Source organism: Artemia sp. Qi Xiang Cuo, chromosome 5, assembly GCF_049724085.1.
Source record: "Artemia sp. Qi Xiang Cuo chromosome 5, ASM4972408v1, whole genome shotgun sequence".
NCBI classification, from domain to species: Eukaryota; Metazoa; Arthropoda; class Branchiopoda; order Anostraca; family Artemiidae; genus Artemia; species Artemia sp. Qi Xiang Cuo.
In genome coordinates this window covers 21815833-21841694 of record NC_142798.1, presented here as the reverse complement: position 1 = coordinate 21841694, position 25862 = coordinate 21815833, and the positions used below count along the sequence as shown (strand labels likewise).

The 25862-nt window shown below is 36.2% G+C and overlaps 1 protein-coding gene across 1 annotated transcript in view; it reads left to right on the top strand.

The window, feature by feature from the left end:
• LOC148951951 (uncharacterized) overlaps positions 1–25862 on the top strand; it is a 181467-nt gene that overhangs the window by 49524 nt on the left and 106081 nt on the right. Inside the window, exon 3 of the mRNA XM_089089106.1 lies at positions 4979–5150. Within this exon, the coding sequence (XP_088945232.1) occupies positions 4979–5150 (172 nt within the window). The remainder of the gene's footprint in view (positions 1–4978; positions 5151–25862) is intronic.

Below are 25862 nucleotides of genomic sequence, written 5' to 3'. Positions count from 1 at the left end.
TTCCAGAGCCGAAATTAGAAAATGCTGCATTTCACACTTTTTCTCTTGAAAAGTAGGAAAATTTAGCAACAAATGATCTTTTATTTCAACTTTTATTCCGACAGATATGTTTTTTTTTTTTTGCTTGAGCAGAAGTTATTTTTCTTACGGGGCATAAGGTCTTCGCCTGTTCGCTTCCATCTTTTTTTGGAAAGAGAAAGTTTCCGGAACCATTTGAAATTCTCGATACGGTCATCGAGCTAAAATGATATTGACAAGTAGTTGATGGATTAATGAATCATAAAAATATATATCTTCTTCAGATTCATCAGATACCATCATAAAGTTTTCAATGGACAATTTTTATTGAATTTGAAAGAAGAATGGATTCCAGTGAAATTGATATTGATACTTTTTTTAATGCGATATGTTTTCAGTGTTCAAATATTTTAGCTTATTTAAGGTTAAGAAAATTAACTCACGAGTGTATTTGTGAGAATTCGGGTTGTTTGGGCCCGTTAACCTAATATACTTCACATTGTAGACAAACTTGCCAAAGAGCGTTCAAAAATGAGAAAAATTGCAGCTTTTACTCTTTTGTGAGAACCGGAGAAAATCTACCACCTTCGCCCCAACAGCCACCTTCGCCCCCCCCCCCCCCCAACAAATTAGAAGTCCCCTCCCCCCATCCAAATAAGTATATTTAAAGTTTTCCTAGGGAAGTCGATCCTCTAGCCAAAAATGAACAATCAATTTTGCGAAATGGTATCTCCCCTTTCTCCCTCACAAAAAAACTGTTCCTCAAATGTTCCATCTTGGTCCCTCGACCTTGAAACCAAACAGGTTATATTTACTATAACTATCCGTAAGATTCGTCTTTAACTTTAATGTAACCCTACTGACAGTGTAATGAAAACTACCCACTTGGCTTAAGGATTCAGGCAGCGTTAGTATAACGTCACGCAATTGTTTTCAGAGCTTAATGTTAGTGATTGACCGGGAGTTACCGACATAACCGATTTTATTAGTAGAAGCTTCAATTTTCATCCGAGGCTCACAAAAAAGGCACATGTTCTAAGCCTTCTGATCATCATGAAGAGTAATTCATGGATAAATGAACAAGAAATAGGAGTTTCTTGCTATTGCTGGCGTGTAATGCGGCTAGTAAAAGCTCTCGCAGAATTTTCTTTTTAAGGAGGGGGCCAAAACGGTCGGAGTTTTTGCCAGGAAATTATTTGGAATCATGCACTTGTATACACTTTTAGTCATTAAGGAGGGGGGAGCTCTCAAAATTCAGCAACATTCTTCAGGGCGTTTACAAGAGACGTCAAACATAATATGCTTTGATCTGAATCTGATGCATCATATTTGTAGTCACGGCGCTTTTACAGAAAAATCGTAAATGCTCATCAAAACTAGTTATAATCAAGAGAATGTTTTTGTTGATGCCAAAACATCAGCATATCAAATCATTTTTTTTTCTTCTTTCTTTTGTCTTACTCAAACAAAAGTTTGAGCCGTGTCAAATTAAAAGCGCAGGACTGTCGAAAAATAATACCAGAAACTCAGAACATGACACGGGGAACAGAAACCTTCATCTATTTTCTTTAGAGTTACAGTGATTGAGTATTACGTTGAGTATTCAGTTAGATTTTAAGTTTGCTCCTCCCAAAGATTATATTTCCGATCTCAATTTTTTCCACGATGTATTGTATATTTACGATGAAAAAGTTTCTATTTAAAAAATCCATAAGGGTTACTGCCGCACCACTTGCTATAATACGCATCGAATTTCATGAGTTCAATCAAGGGTATAGAAGCACGTCCCAAATATATTTTCTTTGTTAGAAAATGTTCTTTTAAGCTAAGGAATCCACGAGATTAAAGAAGAAATTTCCCACGAGGTAATTGTACGAGTCGATGACCTTAAATATCAACATAAACTTTCCACTTCCTTTCAAGCGGCACAAAAACCTAAAAGATTCTTGGGTTTCTAAGTTGTATAAGAAAATTGTCTGCTTTCGATCGAAGAGGCTGTAAAGATTCTCAGATTCACATGTAAGAGTAATTATGACATTTTGGAAATGGTAATTCTCAAGAAAGCGTGTAATAAAAGATGACGGTTGTAAAATTATATCTTTCCTAAGCTTTTGTGGGTGATCATGATATCGTTGGGTTTAATGCTTTTGGGTCTAAGTTCAGCTTAATGTTTCTTCGGTAATTTTATCTCTGTTTTCAGCTTAATGTTTCTTCGGTAATTTTATCTCTATTTTGCTTTTCAACGGCTTAAACAATTTATTTTAGTAATTTGCACAAGAAAAAAACACAATGCAGATGTTTGCGAACTAGATCTATATCTACGTCTGTTTGTGAACTAGAACTATATCTAGATCTGTTTGTAAAGTATATATATATATATATGTCCCATTCCTAGTTTACTGGGGTCAAATAATCCTTGGAGAGCGATTGTTTTACTCCCAACTGGTAGGACGTCTTTCGTAACACCTAGGGTAGATTGGGATGAAAAGTACCCCGGTCTTCTGAAGTGTACCAAGCAATAGAATTTTTGATGGAAACATGAGTTTTGACCTTTCGTCTTCAAATGCATTTAAAAAACTACCATTAAAATCAATAAACAGTTTGTTTCTAGGTGTAGCTTGAGCTAACAGTCGCTGCATGTTCATTACAGACGCTTTTTTGTAGATGGCACAGTCTAAGGTAATCTTACAGTCCTCTTTCCTATGACAGATACAACACTAAGCTCATTTTCCCATCTCATAATTCCTATGTTCTCATGGCAGAACTGCGTTCGGAAACTTGATTGTGCAAAATACACGGACAATACCCAAGCTTATAAAGGCCTTACGGAAGGAAATGCTCTTCGTTTGGCCATTGATTTCCTTTACAACCACAGAAACGTGTACACAACCAACATTTATTAGAGCAAAAAAGAAGTGCCATTGGCCTATAATGTTTAATACTGCATGTGATATAGTTCTCACGTATCTGGATCATACTTTCAAATCTTTGTTGAGTTGTAAAATTCATTAATCTCAGGTTCTGCTTATTTTTGTCGACTCTAGGAGTGTAATGAATCGATGGTATAAACACGATGTCCTTACTTTTTTGCCATTTGTTAAACCACTGTTATACTACTTTCGAAGCCAAAGATTTACCTCTTAGTACCAATTGTTGGCCGTAGCATTTCTGCCTGAACCAGATATGGTTCTTGTCAAAGGGATACCTGTCCTAGTTGGTACTGAAACAAGCTCGAATCGATGCAACTTCATCTCCTTTTCATAGTAAAGGAACGCATTGCAAGTATAGATAGTGTGGGCTCAGTCCTGTGTTTTCATACTGCATTTATTGGGTTTTAAAGAAATGTAAATGCGAAAACTACATCTGCCTCTAAACCCGATAAGTATCTTTTCGATAGTAGCGATGTCTAAAGGAGAGTAAAGTTTTGTGCGGTGTCCAACAAACTAGTCGTAAATCAGGGTCGATGGATCGTTGAAGCGAAGATAGGGCCTCAGTGTAAAGGAACCTTTTCGGACTCATAAAGAACATGTTAAAGTTTTCCAAATCAATCGCTTTTCGACATTGGACTCTGGAAAGAAAAGGTGAAAATAGCCTAAACCGAGAAACGAAAAGTGAAATTGAACCAGAAATTATAAAAGAAAAATTTTTCAGTCATTCATGATAATAACAGAACACTCTCCTTTTCTGCAACACTAATGGTAGGGTGTAGTAAAAATTATCCCATATCGTTCTTACTTCCTCACTCTTGGATGCCAGCTACTTGGCATATTTTTTGCTTTAAAGCACCAAGTTTCCGCAGAGCATAAATAAAAACAGCGCCTTTCTCCTAATCGCATAGGAAGTATACACTCTCTATAGGGTCTTCTGGGTCAAAAAGACCCTGCCCTACATGTTAAGGATTTATGGCAACCTTAATTTCTGTGTTCAAATCTTAAATGCAATTACTCTTAGGTCGAGTCGCTCCTTAGTTACAGTTCTTCACCAGGAATTGTTTGATGCAACCTTAAACCAGTCTTGGAACAAAAATCCAAAAGCGAAATAGAAAGCGTTAGACAACTACGCAATAATATAATACATAGCTAAAACCTTCTATTTGCGGATTACATTTTAGCGTATTTAACCACAGGTGTCTAGTGCCATACTTTTACAAAAGAATCAAAGGATAAAACAAATGGAGCTGAGGAATACTAGCGCCACAAGCAGTAGGTTGTTGTGCAACTTAGCTGTTAAGCCTGAAATCAGGTTCAGCTCTAATCTAAGGAAAATCAGCCGTTGTTTACTAGTATATGCTGAAATTTATCTCATATGCAGAAATGTATAAATTAATATTCTTGACTAAGCTCCACAACTTTAATTCCTAGATAAATAAAATTGGATAATTTTTATATAAAGTTATGTTTAAGCTTGATAGTGCTATTCAACAGATTAATTTAAATTATACATAGTTAATATTTTTGTATTAAGCTTAAGATTTTGATGGGCAACGTTAGATGGCATTGGTAATTTTTCTTCGACTTTTACCAGTTTCCCGTTCTCAGTGTACCAGCCTTCCAAGTTTGAGTGCCGTATGTGCAAAATACTTTTGTCCAAGAAAACAGCTAGGATTTTCAAGATATAATTTTGAAGCCTAAAAATAAGACTTCTTTTACTTTATTCAAATGTAAATTTAATTTGGTTTGATATTTTGCTTTTTACAAGTTAATAGAAGAAAAAAGATGACTTTACTTAGCTGTTGTCCCATTTTCAGTTTCTACATAGTACTTCTAACATATTCTATTTCAGTAAAGGTTACAGGTTTCAATAGCTATTGGTTTTGAGAATAATAATGGTCCGAAGAGCATGTTCAAAGTATTGAGTTTGCAAAATGAAGATTTGGAATTTTCTATTTTCCAGTCAAATACATTATGCTACTTTCTTCTTTGTAAATTTTTTCCTTTAAAAATTTTCATATCTTTTCCAGTTCCTACCTAGAGCGGCTATTCACTACTCATCCGTCGAAACATCCGGTAGTAGTATTGCAAGGCATCTCAGCCTGGGAGCTTCGAACATTGTTGGAGTTCATGTATCGAGGAGAAGTTCAAGTAGAACCGGGAAGAATCGGAGAATTATTGCGGGCTGCTAACGCTTTACAAGTAAGCTAATATAAGAAAGAACTGACCTAGTAAATGAAGGGTGCATTCCAGGTTCACAAAAAGCTATTAAAAACTTTTTTGGTTTTGGCTGAAGTTGACATAAGATAAGATTTAACCCCCCAAAGGCTTCCAAGTCTGTAGAAGAGGGGGAATAAATAAGTTTAAATTAAGCACTAAATCAATAGAAGAAAAATGTTAAACACGTTAAATAAATTAAATAGACTCCAAACAATGCTACTCGAAAAGGAGACAAAAAAAAAAAAAAAAACTTCAACGGCAGAAAAACTGGAACGGCTGCGATCCATGTAGTAACTTTTTCTGTTGATTGTTTACGGGCATCTTTAGTGAATTAAATATGTGTTATCATCATCATCGGTGTTATTAACTTATTGAAACATATTGAAAACGTTAGAGCAAAAGTGGAATGGAGACAATTGAAACTTATGAATTATTATGCCCTTATAAACCTTATAAGCCCTTATTGCTTCACAACCGTTCTCGATTGATCTCAATTTTAAGTAACTTCTGTAGTTAATGCAAAGTTACTAGGACTTGCAACCTGGAATGCACTCAAATCAGCTCCTTTAATGGAGGTACTGCTAGAACAAAAACTAAGACTATGCACCAAGTGCAACATTTATTAACAATCGGAAAGTATGTGGCAGTTTTTGGTAAAAAAAAACTTTTCTAAACTTTGCCCCCCCCCACCTTCAGAGGTTCTGTTTTAAACTTGCGCTCCTCCTCCCTACAAAGAAGTGATAAACGACGACCAGCATAAATCCATCGTAGCGTTAGCCGCCTGATGACAAAATGAATGCAAAAATTAAAAGCTGATTTGATAAGCTTTGCGAATATGCCAATTTTTGGGTGCTTTAGTGTTTGTTAATAAAAAAAAAAAAAAAAAAAAAAACCATTCGATTCTTCTATGTGAAGCTATAGAAATGACCAAAGAAGGGCAGTTATAGAAAGGAAATTCAAATGTTTCTCAAAATTTGCGAACTTTTTTAAATAGCCCTCGTTATTAAAAAATTAAAACAAAGCAAGTTTACAATTAAAAAAACTGGTCTGAAAGCGTTAGACAAAAGTCGTAAAAAGGAACTAAAAAAAAACAAGAATAAAATAGAATAACAATAAGAGAGTCTCGTATTAAGCGCATAAGTGTTCAGACAAGATGAAATCTATCAGTTCAAATCTACCGCTCAAACTACAATCTACCCGTTCAAACTTCAAGATAAATATTAGGTATCCACGATGATATCTGAGCCTATTAGCTGTTCTTAACTAGAAACAGTCATCTTCGAGTAAAATTTGAAAACCTGAAAAAGGGAAGTTATGTTATTCTTTAGGTCGTCATTATCTGCAAACGTAACAGAAATTAGTATTAACACTAACTCAAACGTAACTGCTCAAACTAATTCATTAAAAACTAATTCCAAAGAAGTCTTTTTGATAGTAAAACATCCACGAAGCTTCCACATCTACATCTTCTCTACCAATTGACATCAAAACTGTTGATGGTATTTTCCACTATGATTAATTGAAAACCAATTTCCAGGATTGAAAAAGATCAAGATTATCCAACCAGCTCATAGACTTATCTTTAAAATAGAAACAGCTCTACAGACCTAACGGAATTATGAAATTCAAGGTTTCTGAAAGACTTTGATAAGTATACCTGTTTTTCTGAGAGAGTGGGTTTATCCAATGATTTTTGGATTGGAGGTATGTCAGGAATACCCAAAAATAGCTTTTTCGGCCTAAATCTCCCAAATTTTCCTCCGGGACAGAAAAAATTTTATTTTGTATTCTCAAATTTTGTATTCTGTATTCTCAAATATATTGCTACTGCTAGTAACAACTCTCTGAACCACCTAACCGCCGGAGGCGAACACAGCTAGGCGTGCTCCTCCTCCATCCTAATCTATTCAAAGCCTCCCTCTTTACATCCTCATAGGAAGCCATTCCCCTTAAGTCTTTCCCTACGAAATCCTCCAACCCTAACTGGAGATGGCCTGCTTTTTATTTGGCCCTAGATAGTTGGCCGACAAGGACAATCTTTGGCAATCCTGTCATCCTTCATCCGCAGAACGTGCCCTAGCCGTCTCAACCTTTCTCTCATTATAGCCAACAGAAATCTGGATTAGACCACATTCATTTATATAGACTACTCTTTGAGATACATACAGTCATTTTAGTACCCAAGGCCAGATTTAGGGGAGCTGGAGCGGGCAAGTGCCCTGGATGGCAAAACAAGCTTAAATTGTAATATTTTGGGCAAAAATTGTAATACCTACATTATTGATGGTGTGGCAGGGGGCAGCAAAGTCTGCATTGTGCAAATATGTTGCACAAAGTGCTAAATCTATTATAGTTGGGTGATATACTATTGTTTATACAAGTCGCCGGCAATTGCAATTTAATCTGTGTTTTACCACATAGGAAAAGGATTGTCATTTAAAACCATGGGTATTCACTATTATGATCACTGGTTATTATGTTAAGTCGAGAATGCATTTTTTTTCTTCTTTTTTTTTAGAGTTCTGCAATACGTCATCTTCCATTGCGATTGGTAAACTTTTCCAGTTCTGACAATTTCGAATCTATTCCTATTTGAATTGACGTTCCTTTCATCTTCGCTTTTCTCTGATAACCTTAAAAACCTTTAAAATCTTTATTGAAATAGTATTTTGTCAATTCACTTGTTTTTGCCAACCAGACCGAAAAGCAATTGAATATGCTCTTTTCGTTTATTGTCCCGAAAGTAGAATTGAGGGGCTTGGCATTCTTTCCTACAGCTATTTGGTTCCAGGTTTTATAAATTCGGTCACTTAATGAGGTCTGATTTTGTTTTCTGAGAAGTGTCTTCATTTAACGTCAGCAAACAAGGCATTTCCCCTGAATCCTGGATTAATTATTGTCCAATTTTCTAAATTTGTGCTGGTCTTGGATTTGAAGGACAGAGAGGGGCTGGAGTTCCTAGAGCTCTAAAATAAATCTTACTTGTTTTTCTGGATGTCTAGAACTCAGTGATGGGTGTTATTCAGTGCTGACCCTGAGATACTGGAGTATAGATAAAACAGGTGACGTTGAATAATAAAGCACTGCTAAATTCTTAGGTTTCAAACATTTTTATATTCTTTTAGCAGCAATGTCGTTGATGGAATGTAGCAATATAGATCACCGAAAAAGGATTCGATTTTAGTGTGTGTAAACAGAGCCACAAGATTATTCAGCTTTATCCGTAAGGGCTCTTTTAGACTAGTGGTCTGTTTAAGGATGCTCTAAACGCTAGGCCTTTTAGGATACTAAGAAGGGAGTCTGTTTTCAATCTATCCTGGAGTAGTAATATCAAGGAATGCCTTGGATACCTGAATCCTTGCTGCAAATGATCCATGTGTATTGGCTCCTTCCTTAATGCCCTAACAAAAGGGTAGACCTCAAATTCTTCTAAAAATGACTTAAAAGGGATAAAAACTTCTACAGTACATCTTTGTCCACTTTGCCACGGTATATTATCCTCTACTGTCTGTATGAGAGACCAAATTGGACACTGGCGAAAACTTTTTTGATTACCGGTGACTCATAGAATGATTAGTATAACTTTTGTTTTCTAAAATAAAGCCATACTAGTCGGTTGTACATTGTGATTCGACATATTTTTCTCTTTTATATCATCGAATAAAACACTGTTCCGACGATATGTTAAAAAAAAAACTTTTGCCTACCCGATTTTTTTGGCCTACCCGATTTTGATAAAAAGTATGATACACCACTTCCTTTGGGCTCGTCGATATGTCCTTCCTTGCATAAAATGAGGAACTGGCATTCTTGTCGTGTAGGTACCGCAAGGTGCCGACTCCTGCCCCTATTGGGGTCACCACCACCCTTGCTGAGGTTAAGTATGAGCTCTAATGACTGCTCCTTGTCTGATGAGGCAAAGACTGTTTTAGGAGTTCTTTTGTCCGCTGTTTGGGCTAATTACCCATCCAGCCGATACTTACCAAGTTTTCAAACGACAAAAAAAACAGCCTTGGATCGGACTTGCTTCTAGTAGGCGACCAAATGCGCGCCCCAAGACAATTCTTACGGATACGTTTACTGTTACCCACTGCAATGTACGTGGTCTCCTATCCAAGTTGGGTCACCTACAGCATATGATGAATGAGGTCTCCCCTTCTGTCATGTGTGTTTCTGAGACCAACCTGAATTCTAGCGTCATTAATAATGGGATCAACATTCCTGATTACACTCTGCTAAGGCTGGATGGCAAAATACTCGAGAAGCTCGACTTTTGGTGGAAGTGGTGTTGCTAGGTACCTTAAAAATGACATCCCTTTTTTTGGCACTTTCGATTCCTAGCGATAAGGAGGTCCTTTGGGTGAAAGTAAACCTACCAAACAAATCGTTTGTTATTGGTACAGTCTGTAACCCACCAAAGATGAAAATCACCAAACATCTGGAAGATTGTTTGGAATTTGTGAAGCAAAAGTTCCCTAAATCAGGTATAATAATCCAAGGAGACATCAACATTCATCATGTCCACCGGCTGAAAAGTCTTACGACTGATGCAGAAGGCGTAGCTCTGCTAGACCTGAGTCTTGCTTATGGCTTAGAACAACTTCTTGAATTTGACACTTATATTGGCCCTCATGGATCATTCCGGCTTGACCTCTTTTTAACTGATCATTCGGATTCCTTTAGTGTTGAAAGCTATTCTTTTGCCAGTGACAGTTATAGCTCTTGGAAATATGAAAATACCTCCACCTGTAAAGCACGAGTGGATCATCAGGCAGTATCACCGCACAGACCGGGATGGTCTGCGAAACTTCTTATCGGCAAAGCCGTGGAGTAAATTCTTAAAAGAAGGCCCACATAAAGCGTTGTCACTGTACGAAAAATAAATTACAGACGGTATTGAGCAATTCGTCCCATCAAAAACCGTACAAATATCATCTCAAGATAAGCCTTGGTTCAATGCTGGTTGTAGAAAGATAACCAGGACTAGAAAAAAGAACTCGCAAGAAATGGCGTTCAACTGAATCCGACGAGGATCGGGCTGCTTTTATTAGCGCTCGAAACGATTCTGTTAAAAGCTGCACGTCAAGCTAGAGCCGATTACAAGCACAAGTTTGTAGAGAAACTGAAAAGTGCCCCTGCAAAGCGGTGGTGGAGGGTCGTCAAAGAAGCTCTACCGTCACCTAGATTAACATCAATTCCCTCACTTCATCTCGAAGGGACGATGATCCAGTCAGGCCAGGAAAAAGCAGACGCTCTTGCACAAGCCTTTTCAAAGGTCTCCCAGCTTAATGCGGGCAGAGTCTCCCATCCCCCCTTTCCGCCACGAACAGATGCGAAAATCACCAGCGTTGACATAACTATTAGGAAGGTGCTCAGAACGCTAAGGCAGCTGGATGTCACCAAAGCTTCAGGACTTGACACGATTCCCAATCTCATCTTTCAAAGTTGTGCCCCTGAACTGGCTGGTCCTCTCGCCTCTCTCTATAGAAAATGCTTTGCAGCAGGATCATTCGAAAGCCTGGAAACTAGGTAAAGTTTATGAAAGCGTCATTAATAAGACCCTTTACCAATACCTTGAGTCACATCTGTTGTTGGCAGACACGAATTATGGTTTTCGCAGAAAATGGTGTACGTTAGACTGTCTGATTGCACAGTATCAAGAGTGGGTTGAGCTCCTTTTTTAAGGGCACGATATTCGCCCTCTCTCCTTTGACATTGCAAAAGCCTTTGATCGTGTATTGCACAAGGGACTTCTTTGCAAACTGAAAGCCTATGGAATTCATGGTCGACTATTTGAGGTACTTGCTGACTTTCTTCGTCAACGATCGCTGCAATTTGTCCTCGACGTCTTCATATCAAAAGAACACCCAGTTTTATCAGGAGTACCACAAGGAAGTATTCTTGGGCTAACTCTTTTCTTTGTGTTCTGAAACGACGTAGGGGACAACCTTGTGAAAAAACCTCACCACTTTTCTGATAATACGATAACAAAAACATCAATCGCAAAAGACTTAGGTCCCAGTGAACCCCACAAGGAGCTTCAGGCTGATCTGGAGGAAAATGAGGCGTGGGCAGATGCATGATTTGTAAGTTTTAGTGCATCGAAAACGAAACTGATCCTAATTTCTAAGGCGCGTAATATGAGGGCTCATCCTGATTTCGTCTTCAAAGGAGAGGCAATAACGCAAATTGATACAGTGCGCCTACTTAGATTTAATTTCTCTTCGGATCTCTCGTGGACTGAGCATCTCAGTAAAATTAGATCCTCTTGCTAAAAGGTGGTTAGGAGCTATCCTAAGATGCAAAAGTCTTCTCCCTGATGATTCTATCCTGCCACTTTTCACTTTGTGCATCAGACCTGTCATGAATATGTATGTCCTCTCTTCGCTGGTGCACCAAAAAGCCATATCGCTCCCCTCCAACGTATTCAAAATCGAGCAGTTCCTATAGCAACCTCTGGCAACACGAAACCTAAAACCCCACAGTTGATCCAGGAACGCCTCGATGTGGAGTCCATGTCGGTTTTCTACAAGTACATGTATAACCCTCCATCAGAGGAGCTATCGAAGCTCGTTCCTGATAGAGCAAAGCCCTTGCGATCAAATCGCCGAAGTACAGCTTGTCAGGACTACCTTGAGCAGTGTACCCCCCCCCCCAAGAATATTTGAAAACGATTTTTGCCCGGCGATCGGTTGCCACATGGAATAGATTGCCGGCAGAGGAAATCCCGGAAAATCCTTCCCTTGACGCGTTCAAAAGAAGGTATAACAAATATCTCAGTGTTAGAAAATGAGGTAATTACCAGGACTAGCGGAAAATCATCATCTGTGATGGAGCCGTGAAGCCTGTAAAAAAAAAAAATAAAATCTAAAATCGATGTGGTGGTAGTGAACTAATATTTTCTGCAGAAGATTTGCAGGCGTAAGGGCCGGCCAAAAATGATCTTTTCCTACTGCTATTTAAGAGTATGAGTGTGCGCCATAAGCAGGTGTTTTTACCAAAAGACAGCGCTTTTCTTGGCAAATATTTTGAATTTGTAAAACACAAAGGCTCAAAGAAAACAATATGCACGCCAAAGCTATCACTAAACATGTTAAATGAGATTGGATGAGCTTAAACCTTTATAACAAGTGGCTATACAAATCCAGTATTAAATAAACAAGTGCTGACTTTAGTCCACTAGCGAAGGCGATCAAGTACGTTTCGTGAAAGTGCAGAGGGACGCTGTGCATGTGATTAATCAATCTCAGCCATAATACAACTATAATTTTGCCACCAAATTCTAAAATGCTTCCGTAGGGAGTTGCTGGAGAGTTGTTAAGGTGGAGATGCCGTCTTTAATAGGAAATCTATTCCCTACCTTTGAGACTGGCGGGATTACAATCCAAGATTTTCAAGCAAAAACTGAAGGTCCTGCTAAGGCCTTTGCTGAGTTTTTAAGTATTCATAATGGCGGCAAGGAAATTCTTGACTTTCCTCATCGCAAAAATGCTGCTCTTGACCGCGTCAATTACTCTGCTCCAAAAATCTTGAGGTCTCTATAGTGCTTTGTTGTTGCAGATTCAAGTGGTCGAGACGACCTACCAAATGTTATCCTCAAGTACTATAGTGCATTGCCGCCTCTTCTTTCTCTCCGGCTCCTTCTCCAGGGTTTGTAAGTTCGCCTATTATCTCAACTCGTAAGCTTGATAACGATCCAACCGAAATTGGCTCTATAGACCGATAAGTCTCCTCATTGGCATTGGTTAGGTTTATGAGTGCATATCCATTACACCCCTTATACATGCCTGGAGTTGAATGACCTTATTGGCGAAAATGAGTATGGGTTCCACCGGAAACGCTCAACACTTGACTGCCTTAATGCCCAGTTGAACTTCTGACACAAGGGTACGATATTAGGCGGTTATGTTTATGTCACTAGGCTTTCAATAGAGTCTGAAATAAGGGCATGTTCAAATAACCATAAGCGCATGGAATTTGCAGTAGTCTACTTGAGGTTTTTGGAAGTTTTCCAGGAAATCGTACTTTCACGTAGTCTTCGATGGGTCTACTTCGATCTAGTAAAGGCTGTGGTACCTCAGGGCTGTATCCTGAGACAAACGTTTTTCCTGATATATATGTAATAGGGGACAATATCATTAACCCTCTGCAGCATTTCACTGACGTTACCAAAGTCCTTGCAGCTATCCAGATAAATAATAACCCTATGCAAGCTTCCTTATCCTTAAAGCTGGATCTCTTGTTGACAAAAAAGTGGTCTGATGCCTGGATGGTTAACTTCAATGCATCAAAGAATATTGAGCTATTTATTTCCCAATCAGAGGTCTCGCGTCGACATCCATACTTTATCTTTAAAAGTGAAGCTATAAAGATTTGACTAATTTTGTCTTCTGGGAATTCATTTCTCCTCGGACCTCTATTGGGGGCGTATATCCCGAACATATCCGATCTTCCTGTGCGGTATCTTCCTGCGTGAGATTCTTTGATTTGAAAACATGTTACTATCAAGATAGACTATAGTAAAATTCTGTGCAGGTCATGCTTTAGGCCTAATCCCAATATGGCCCTTTTATCGGCTTTTTGCAGGTGCTTCTAGAATCCTGTGGGTACCACTCAAGAGCTTCCAAAATACACCATAAAGGGCGACTTTTCGCCCAGACCGAGCCTCCTTTAATCTCTAATTGTGAGACTAAATGTGGCTTTAATGGCAGTTTTCTATAATTACAACTACCTCCCTCCATCGGACGATGCATCTCTCTTTGGACCGCTGTTTGCTAAGCAAATACGGTAAACATGCAGATACGCGTTACTGTCGGATTACTGAGAATAAGGGACACCCCCACTTGGTACTAGAAGAACAGTTTTGATGCTGCTCTGAAAGGAAGTTCAACAGATACTACTTTACCGAGGAAATTTCGTTAAGTGTTTGACTAAGTCGCATAATAGATCCCAAGGATTTACGGCTCGATCCTATTAAAATTCTCATAAAGAAAGAAACAAAAAACGCTCAATTATATTCAGCCAAACTTTCAAACTTAAATAAATCATTACCGAGAAGCAATGAAAATGAGGGTTAATCTAGATAAAATTCCCATAGTGTCTCAAAAAAGTTTTATTGGGAAGTTCTCTTCTCCTAATGTTTTTTCTATTACATTTCATCCAAAATGATTAAATGTGAAGTTCAGGCACTCTAATTTTATAAGAACGTTTACCGGTACGACTTAAAGTTTAAAAATTTCAGTAAAAAAACTTTTCTTATTGATCTTGACGTTTTTGTTCCAAACTTAATGTATAGTTAGAACCAACATTGTTTTTTCTGTATAGAAAGAAAAATACTATTTCTAAATAAAACATCTTGCATCATTGGCGTCAAGTTTAGATGTCAAAAAAAATATTAATGTTTAACAATGTTGAAAAAAATCATAAAAATTTAATAATAAAATTTATCTACTAAATTTTATCTTGTTTTGTTTAATATCTTTAATTTGACGTGGTTTAAGAAAATTGAAAAATGAAACATTTGTGAATATTTACTAATGTAATTGTGCTTGAAGTCTTGTGAAGTAGTTCAAGGCCTTGCATTATAATTGGGATACAATAAGACAAGTTTTTTATTAAAGCAAAGAGTGACATTGAAACATAAAACGAAAAGAAATTATTCCATTCATGTGAGTAGAGTAGTAAGTTATACTTCTACGGGACGTATAGGAATTACCATGCTATTCTAAGGGACGTATAGCAATTTCTACGTTATTCTATCGTGCCTCTACACCTTTTCAAAGAGATTCAGAGCTCCCTCACATGGTATTATACTTTGGGTAGACTATGTTCCATGTTGTGCTAGTTGGGATTTGCATAATATGTTATGAAGGACAAGTTTTCTGACATAATTTAGGTAGACTAGATTTCTGCTTCATGATTGCATCCACTATTAGAGATATGAAAATGATATCTCATTTGCATTAAGCGACCTCAATTTGCGAAAAAGTATTCCATTTGCACAACTCTGCTCTGATTGAATTGTCGCCAACAATGGGTTGAAAGCGACATGTAATCAATGCTAAGCCTTTTGTTATTGATAGAGGATTACTCAATTCACTTTTTAGAGCTAATTTACAGAGCTCCAAATGCTAACATTTTGAAAAGGAGACAGGTTTTTTTTTTATTTGGCATTTGCAAAAAAGGGCTAATTAGTGAATGGATAATTTTTAATATGAAATATCTGAATAAAATATTTGGGGAGGGATGGTATGATGGGAGAAGGATTTCTTAGAGTACTTATAGTGCTGTACTATGGGTCGACTTGCTAGCGAAAAAAAACCCGTATGGTTGACTTGAACTAAATCAAAATACACTATGTTCAAGCAGATTCTCAAAATCTATGAAGGTGGAGAAAAAAGGATTAAACTGATTAGCGGTTAAGGTGACCCCGAAGGAGTTGTTAAGTCAGGCATTTTTTAATTAATTTGAAACAACATCAGTTTTGAAACAACATCAGTCTATGAAAAATGGCTAACGACGATAGAATGACATTGTGACTTGACCTAGCTTTACCTTTCCGATATGGTCTGTATAATACACAAGTGATGTTTGATAAGTATCGGCGACAATTCAATCAGAGCAGAGTTGTGCAAATGGAATACCTTTTCGCAAATTGAGTTAGCTTAATGCAAATGATAAAAATGCTCAGAATCGAAAATAAATGGGATCTGCCTCAAGGGGAAGGCTCAGAGGCCCTTCGTTCCCCCATTTCTGAGGGCAGGATAGGGAGGGGGGTCAATTTTGGAGGGAAAATCAAAAGTGCTCAGGATTCAAAATAAATGGGATCTGCCTCAAGGGGAAGGCTCAGAGGTCCTTCGTTCCCCCATTTCTGAGGGCAGGATAGGGGGGGGTCAATTTTGGAGGGAAAACCAAAAATACTCAGAATTGAAAATAAATAGGATCTGCCTCAAGGGGAAGGCTCAGAGGTCCTTTGTTCCCCTATTTGTGAGGGCAGGATAGGGGGGGGTCAATTTTGGAGTGAAAATCAAAAAAGATCAGAATCAACAATAAAGGGGATCTGCCTCAAGGGGAAGGCTCAGAGATCCTTCGTTCCCCCATTTCTGAGGGCAGGATAGGGGAGGAGGTCAATTTTGGAGGGAAAATACAAAATGCTCAGAATCGAAAATAAAGCGAGATTTTTCTTTACTTGGTGGTCATTCAAAAAAGCGAGGATTTCTGTTAAATAAATAATTCTTATACATTTTAAAATAGCTTTACAGGGTTTGAGAGACTCTGTTGTTTTATTCTGTGTGATTTTTTCTTTACTTGGTGGCCATTCAAAAAGTGAGGATTTCTGTTAAATAAATAATTCTTATTCATTTTAAAATAGCTTTTCGGGGTTTGAGAGACTCTGTTGTATTATTCAGAGTGATTTTTTTTCTTTACTTGGTGGCCATTCAAAAAGCGAGGATTTCTGTTAAATAAATAATTCTTATACATTTTAAATTAGCTTTACGGTGTTTGAGAGACTGTTGTTTTATTCTTTGTGATTTTTTCTTTACTTGGTGGCCATTCAAAAAGCGAGGATTTCTGTTAAATAAATAATTCTTATACCTTTTAAAATAGGCTTATGGGGTTTGAGATACTCTGTCGTTTTATTCTGTGTTAGTTTTTCTTTACTTGGTGGCCATTCAAAAAGCGAGGATTTCTGTTAGATAAATAATTCTTATACATTTTAAATAGCTTTACGGGGTTTGAGAGACTCTGTCGTTTTATTCTTTGTGATTGTGATTTTTCTTTAATTTACGGCCATTCAAAAAGCAATGATTTATTTTTAGTAAATATTTCTTATAACATTTAAATTAGCTTTACAGGGTTGTAGAGACTGTGGTTTTATTCTGGTGACTGTTATTTTTTATTGAAATGGTGGCCATTCAAATAGCGAAGATTTCTGTTAAAATTCTTATACCTTTTAAAATAGCTTTATGGGGCTTCAGAGACTGTTGTTTTATTCTGTGTGATTTTTTCTTTACTTGGCGGTCATTCAAAAAGCGAGGATTTCTGTTAGATAAATAATTCTTATACATTTTAAAATAGCTTTACGGGGTTTGAGAGACTCTTTTGTTTTATTCTGTGTGATTGTGATTTTTTCTTTACATGGCGGCCATTCAAAAAGCGAGGATTTCTGTTAAAATTCTTATACATTTTAAAATAGCTTTACGGGGTTTGAGAGACTCTGTTGTTTTATTCTGTGTGATTTTTTCTTTACTTGGTGGTCACTCAAAAAATGCGGATTTCTGTTAAATAAATAATTTTAATACCTTTTAAAATAGCTTTAGGGGGTTTGAGAGACTCTGTCGTTTTATTATGTGTGATTTTTGTTTTATTTGTGGACAATAAAAAATCGAGGGTCTATTTTAAATAAACAATTATTATAACTCTTAAAATATCTTTACAGGGTTTTATAGACAATGCTGATTTATTCTTTGTGATTTTTTATTTACTTGGTGGCCACTCAAAAAGCGAGGATTTCTGTTAAATAAATAATTCTTAAACCTTTTAAAATTCCTTTTTGTGTCTTTCTGAATTTTATCTGGGTCGCGGAGGTAAGTGTTTAGTTCAAATAATTCTAGGAGGAATTGAGTTTTGTGGCTGGTGTGGAAAAATAGTACATGTTGAATATTCGGGTAAACATACGAGTAAGAAACACTTCACTATAAATCAGGCCTTTGTGTTATTCTGAACTTTCTAGGGCGGGAGTAACTAAATAGTTTAAATAATTCTAGGAGGAATTGAGTTTTATGGATGGTATGGAAAAATGGTATGTGTTAAATATTCGGGTAAACATTCAACTATAAATAAGGCTATTGTGTCTTTCTGAACTTTCTGTGAGAGGCGAGGGTAAGTATTTAGTTTAAATAATTCTAGGAGGAATTGAGTTTTGCGGCTGGTGCGGAAAAATGATACGTGTGGGGTAAATTAAGTTTTGAGGGGGATAAAAATGGTAGTTATTTAGTACCCAGTAAACAGGTGACTTGAAATGCTTCATTAGAAATAGTTTATTGCTAATGATACCTCCTCGACAGATATTTGTTTTATTGTATTTTATAGCTATTAACCAAACGTTGCTCTGTCTTTGTCATACCAACTAGTAAATATTTATCGGGGTTTTATTTTTTCTGTTCAATTATTTTCAGTGTAAGCCAATATAATTACCTCATTCTTTTATTCTAACTTAATTTATAGGAATAGGGGTTCTAGAATATAGATTAATTCCCTCGACTCAATCGGTTTATTCATGTATAATTGTGAACAAAAGACTATTAATTCTTCGTATTCTTTTTCTTCTTATACAGCAAAACGTTGTTCTGTGTCTGTCACACCAAATAGTAAATATTTATCAGGCTTTTATTTTTTCCGTTCAATTATTTTCAGTGTAAGCCAATATAATGCTAGGGGGAGTAAAAATGGTAGTTATTTAGTACCCGGTATACAGGTGACTTGATATGCTTCATTAGAAGTAGGTTATTGCTAATGATACCTCCTCGACAGATATTTTTATGGCTCTAACAATTGTACTCTATGTTTGCCCAGAGACACAATGTGGCTTTCCCGCTATTGCTCTATGGCCGGCTATCGACATTACCTAGTATATTGCATGTATTAAATCAGTATTTTTTACACAGTGGAACGATAAACACGTAACTAATATCTCTAAAAAAGTTATGATGAAGCATTTTAAGATATTTTGTGCACATGACAGTTTTACTATAGCATTGAAAGCTGACAAGGGGAAATATTTGAATTATGAAACAAGTACAAATGTTAGCACTATCGGAAACGTATGCGTGCATTGTCATGACAGTAAGGAATTAAATTTCTTTGGAGTACCAAAAAAATTCAACACTTATGATGGTGGATATGCGAGATTGAGATCTCCAGAGATGATTGCACTCAAAGAGAATGCCAGCTTAAAAATAATAGTTGATTAAGAGGGGCATCGTCTTGCTAGTGCTTGTGGTAACATGTTACCCAGTTTTAAACCATATCGTCAGCTTTCGGGTATTAGCATTCAAATGAAAGCAAAGACGAAAAGAAAGGTCTATACTTCTACTAATATCATAAACCATATCCTGTCTACATGCCGGAACTGTTACCTGTGTAAAAATAGTGTGATAATAGACAGTGAAATTGCTAGAAAAATAAAAAGGGCATTGGCAGAAAATATCACTAAGAAATATAAAGATGAATCGATGAAAAACAAAGTATCAGCGAACGTTACTGACATTGATCAAACAGTCAATGAATCAAATAATACCAAAGACGAAAAGCATATTGACCCTGTCGATGAACACCTATAAAAATTGTTGATGAGTCAAAATGGAATAATGATTATTCTACTGATTACGAACTAAGAGAAAACAATAGCTATAGTATCAAGAGAGAACATGGTTAACCATTTTATGGAACAGATTCAAAATGTCCGAAGTTGTTCATTGATATTAATAATGTATAATAATATATATTTATTGTATTAATATTCTACATGACATTATTTCATTAAAAATATATTATGCCTTACATTGTTATGTGTTCATTAATTTTAGAGTAAGTTAGCATATCGAACGTTTAGAATGTCTATTAAAACATCGGAGATGTAAGAAAAGGAATTTACATGCATCATATATCAGATAGATAGGTTAACATAGAGAAAATCTAAGTATAAGAATGAATAAATTCTCTATCAACATCCATTGACAGATACTTGGGATAGCATTGACAAAATCAAAGTATCAGAGTGAATAAGTTCTTTATCGAAGTCTTTTGACAGATACGTTTGATAACACTGACATAATTTAAGTATCAAATTGAACAAATTCTTTATTAACATTCTTTATCGATATCATGCGTCGGATACGTCGGATAACATTGACAAATTCAATCTATTATAATGAATAAATTCTCTACCATCATCCATTGTCGGATTTGTCATTATGAAAAAAAATGTAAGTAAGTAAGTAGCAAACTCTTTCTTGAATTCAACTCATGGATACACAATACAGATATTATAAAAAAAATTTTGTAATTTCCAGACTTCATTTACATGCAATAGATACCGAGAGTTCAATGACTCCTCCCCGCAATGACTTCCAAGGGTTTTATTACTCCTCCCCACAATGAATTCAGATGGTCTTAGGACTCATTTCCCTAGCCATAACTCCATTCAACCTTGAGCAAAGGTATAAAAGTTTGATGAAGTATTTTTCTACTTAACAACTACATTAATAACTTCCAAGATGATAGGACTGTATGACACAGAATTTATCAGTTTGAAAAAATCATCTTGTGTTGTTAGATTTGAATGTGCATTTTTATTATTGTCTATGGAACTCGAAGAAATTGACTGTTATCATTGGATAGTGAACTATAGCATGTTTGAGTATGATAAAAGCTTGTGGAGTACTACATTACGTCATATAAACAGACTAGGATTCTACAATAGTGATTACACCACTTAGTAATGCTGGTCAGGAACTGAGAAATGTTCAGGAGGAAGTCAGTGAAATTTGCAGCTTTTTCGGGGTTGAAGCACTTTACATAAAGGGCAGTGTACCTACAGATAAAGTTTTGATTCAAAAGTGTGACCCTAGGATTCCACTTTTCAATCTAGAAGAGTTTAAGTGTCCTAAATTTGAAGGGGGTTATCACCGTCCTGAAGACGAGGTTAGGTTCTTCGGACAGTGGATACCTAAGAACATACCTGATCGTGATAAATCCATAAGACATGGTAAAAACTATTCTATATCATGGGACCATCGTTTGTGGATGTTTAAGAGTGAAATCTAAGTACTATTTTTATGTAAACATTTGTTGTTGTTTTTTTTTTCTCAAAAAATCTGTAAATACGTTTAAGCAATATATATCTTTAAGCTTAACCCGTCTTTATTCTTTAGAATAGTTCTATTCTTTTCATTAAATTGTGAAGAAATTTTAACTAACAATTGCTTTCTTGAATTTCCTTCCTGGACGTAATGCAGATATTTAATTCAAGAAATCATGATAAAATCGCAAGTAAGTAATAAACTCTTTATTGTTCTCACCTATTGGGTACACAATGCAGAAATTTTATTGAAGAAATTATGAAATAATTGTTAGTAAGTAACAATGTGTCTGTGTGTGTGTGTGTGTGTGTGTGGGGGTGTGTGTGTGTGTGCGTGTGTGTGTGTGTGTTTGTGTGTGTGTTTGTTTGTGTGTGTGTGTGTGTGTGTGTGTGTGTGTGTGTGTGTGTGTGTGTGTGTGTGTGTGTGTGTGTGTGTGTGTGTGTGTGTGTGTGTGTGTGTGTGTGTGTGTGTGTGTGTGTGTGTGTGTGTGTGTGTGTGTGTGTGTGTGTGTGTGTGTGTGTGTGTGTGTGTGTGTGTGTGTGTGTGTGTGTGTGTGTGTGTGTGTGTGTGTGTGTGTGTGTGTGTGTGTGTGTGTGTGTGTGTGTGTGTGTGTGTGTGTGTGTGTGTGTGTGTGTGTGTGTGTGTGTGTGTGTGTGTGTGTGTGTGTGTGTGTGTGTGTGTGTGTGTGTCAAAGAAATTCAATTCTACTGTCATGACAATGCACGCATACGTTCCGATAGTGCTACCACTTGTACTTGTTTCATAGTTTAAATACTTCTTCTTGTCAGCATTCAATGCTACAATAACACTACCATGTGAACACACTTTCTTAAAATGCTTCATCTTCACTTTTTTAGAGATATTAGTTACGTGTTTATCGTTCCACTGTGTAAAAAATACTGATTTAATACATGCAATAAACTAGGTAGTGTCAATAACCGGCCATAGAGCAATAGCGGGAAAGCCATATCGTGTCTCTGGGCAAGCATAGAGTACAATTGTTAGAACCATAAAAATATCTGTCGAGGAGGTATCATTAGCAATAACCTACTTCTAATGAAGCATATCAAGTCACCTGTTTACCGGGTACTAAATAACTACCGTTTTTACTCCTCCTAGCATTATATTGGCTTACACTGAAAATAATTGAACGGAAAAAATAAAAGCCCTATAAATATTTACTTTTTGGTGTGAGAAACGCAGAGCAACGTTTAGCTAGATAAGAAGAAGAATACGGAGAATTAAGTCTTTTGATCACCGTAATACATGAATAAAGTGATTTAGTGGAGGGACTGAATCCTTATTCTAGAAGTCCTATTCCTAAAAGTTAAGTTAGAATAAGAGAATGAGGTAATTATATTGGCTTACATTGAAAATAATTGAAGAGAAAAAAAAAAACCTCGATAAATATTTACTAGTTGGTGTGACAAACTCAGAGCAACGTTTAGCTAATAGCTATAAAATACAATAAAACAAATATCTGTCGAGGAGGTATCACAAGCAATAAACTATTTCTAATGAAGCATTTCAAGTCAGCTGTTTACTGGGTACTAAATAACTACCATTTTTACCCCCCCCCCAAAACGTAATTTTACCCCAAACGTACCTTTTTTCCGCACCAGCCACAAAACTCAATTCCTCCTAGAATTATTTATACTAAATACTTACCCCCGCCTCTCAGAGACAGTTCAGAGAGACGCAATAGCCTTATTTATAGTCGAATGTTTACCCGAATATTTAACACATACCATTTTTCCATACCATCCATAAAACAATTCCTCCTAGAATTATTTAAACTATTTAGTTACTCCCGCCCTAGAAAGTTCAGAAAAACACTAGCCTGATTTATAGTGAAGCGTTTCTTAGTCGTATGTTTACCCGAATATTCAACATGTACCATTTTTCCACACCAGCCACAAAACTCAATTCCTCCTAGAATTATTTAAACTAAATACTTAGCCCCGCCTCTCACAGAAAGTTCAAAAAGACACAAACAGCAATTTAAAAAGGTATAATAATTATTGGTCTAACAGAAATCATCGTTTTTTGAGTGGCCACCAGGCAAAGAAAAAATAACATAGAATAAATCAACAGAGTCTCTGAAACCCCGAAAAGATATTTTAAAAGTTACAGTAAATATTTATTTAAAATAAATCTTCGATTTTTGAATGGCCACAAATCAAAGAAAAAATCAAACATAATAAAACAAAAGAGTCTCTGCAGCCACGTAAAGCTATTTAAAATGTATAAGAATTATTTATATAACAGAAATCCGCGCTTTTGTAGTGGCCACCAAGTAAAGTAAAAATCACACAGAATAAAACAAAAGAGTCTCTCAAACCCCGTAAAGATATTTTAAAATGTATAAGAATTTTAACAAAAATCCTAGCTTTTTGAATGGCCGCCGTGTAAAGCAAAAATCACAATCACACAGAATAAAACAAAAGAGTCTCTCAAACCCTGTAAAGCTATTTTAAAATGTGTAAGAATTATTTATTTAACAGAAATCCTTGCTTTTTGAATGGCCACCAAGTAAAGAAAAATTCACAAATAATAACACGACAGTGTCTCTTACACCCCGTAAAGCTATTTTAAAATGTATAAGAATAATTTATCTAACATAAATTCGCGCTTTTTGTATGACCACCAAGTAAAGAAAAAATCACACAGACAAAAACAAAAGAGTCTCTCAAACCCTGTAAAGCTATTTTAAAATGTAGAAGAATTATTTATTTAACAGAAATCCTCGCTTTTTGAATGGCCACCATTTAAAGAAAAAATCACAATCACACAGAATAAAACAACAGAGTCTCTCAAACCCCGTAAAGCTATTTTAAAAGGTATAAGAATTATTTATTTAAAATAAATCATTGATTTTTGAATGTTCGCAAATTAAATAACAATTCAAAAATAATAAAACGACAGAGTCTCTCAAACCCCGTAAAGCTATTTTCAAATGTATAAGAATTATTTATCTAAAAGAAATCCTTTACTTTTGAATGGACACAATGTAAAGAAAAACTCACACAGAATAAAACAACAGAGTCTCTCAAACCCCGTAAACCTATTTTAAAATGTATAAGAATTATTTATTTAACAGAAATCCTCGCCTTTTGAATGGCCACCATGTAAAGAAAAAATCACAAAGAATAAAACAACAGAGTCTCTCAAACCCCGTAAAGCTATTTTAAAATGTATAAGAATTATTTATTTAACAGAAATCCTCGCTTTTTGAATGGCCACCAAGTAAAGAAAAAAAACACGCAGAATAAAACAATAGAGTCTCTCAAACCCCGTAAAGCTATTTTAAAATGAATAAGAATTATTTATTTAACAGAAATCCTCGCTTTTTGAATGGTCACCAAGTAAAGAAAAAATCACACAGAATAAAACAACAGAGTCTCTCAAACCCTGTAAAGCTATTTTAAAATGTATAAGAATTATATATTTAACAGAAATCCTCACTTTTTTTAGTGACCACCAAGTAAAGAAAAAATCTCTCTTTATTTTCGATTCTGAGTATTTTTTATTTTCCCTCCAAAATTGACCCCCTCCCCTATCCTGCCCTCAGAAATGGGGGACCGAAGGTTCTCTGAGCCTTCCCCTTTAGACAGATCCCATTTATTTTTGATTCTAAGCATTTTTGGTTTTCCCTCCAAAATTGACCCCCCCACCCCCGCCCTCAAAAATGGGGGAACGAAGGCCCTCTGATCCGTCCCCATGAGGCAAATCCCCTTTATTTTCAATTCTGAGCATTTTTGATTTTCCCTCCAAAATTGACCCCCCCCCCTATCCTGCCCTCAGAAATGGGGGAACGAAGGACCTCTGAGCCTTCCCCTTGAGGCAGATCCCATTTATTTTCGATTCTGAGCATTTTTATCATTTGCATTAAGCTAACTCAATTTGCGAAAAGGTATTCCATTTGCACAACTCTGCTCTGATTGAATTGTCGCCGATACTTATCAAACATCACTTGTGTATTATACAGACCACATCGGAAAGGTAAAGCTAGGTCAAGTCACAATGTCATTGTATCGTCGTTAGCCATTTTTCATTGAATGATATTGTTTCAAACTTATTACAAATTGCTTGACTTAAAAAATCCTTCGGGGTTACCTTAACCGCTAATCAGTTTAATCCTTTTTTTTCTCCACGTTCATACAATTTGAAAATCTGCTTGCACACAGTGTATTTTGATTTAGTTCAAGTCAACCAAACGGGTTTTTTTTCGCTAGCAAGTTGACCCATAGTACAGCACTATAGGTACTCTAAGAAATCCTTCTCCCATCATCCCATCCCTCCACAAATATTTTATTCAGAGATTTCATGTTAAAAAATTATCCAATCACTATTTACTACTTTTTTGCAAATGCTAAACAAAAAAAAACCTCTCTCCTTTTCTAAATGTTCGCATTTTGAGCTCTGTCAGTTATCACTAAAAAGTGAATGAATAATCCCCTAGCAATAAAAAAAGGATTAGCATTCTTTACTTGTCGTTTTCAACCCATTGTCGGTAACAATTCAATCAGAGCAGAGTTGTGCAAATGGAATACCTTTTCGCAAATTGAGTTAGCTTAATGCAAATGAGATATCATTTTGATATCTCTAATAGTGTATGCAATCATGAAGTAGAAATCTAGTCTGCGTAAATTATGTCAGAAAAACTTGTCCTTCATAATATGTTATGCAATCCTGACTAGCACAAGATGGAATATAGTCTACCCAAAATATAAGTCCGTGTGAGGGAGCTCTGAATCTCTTTGAAAAGGTGTAGAGGCACGATAGAATAACGTAGAAATTGCTATACGTCCCTTAGAATAGCATGGTAATT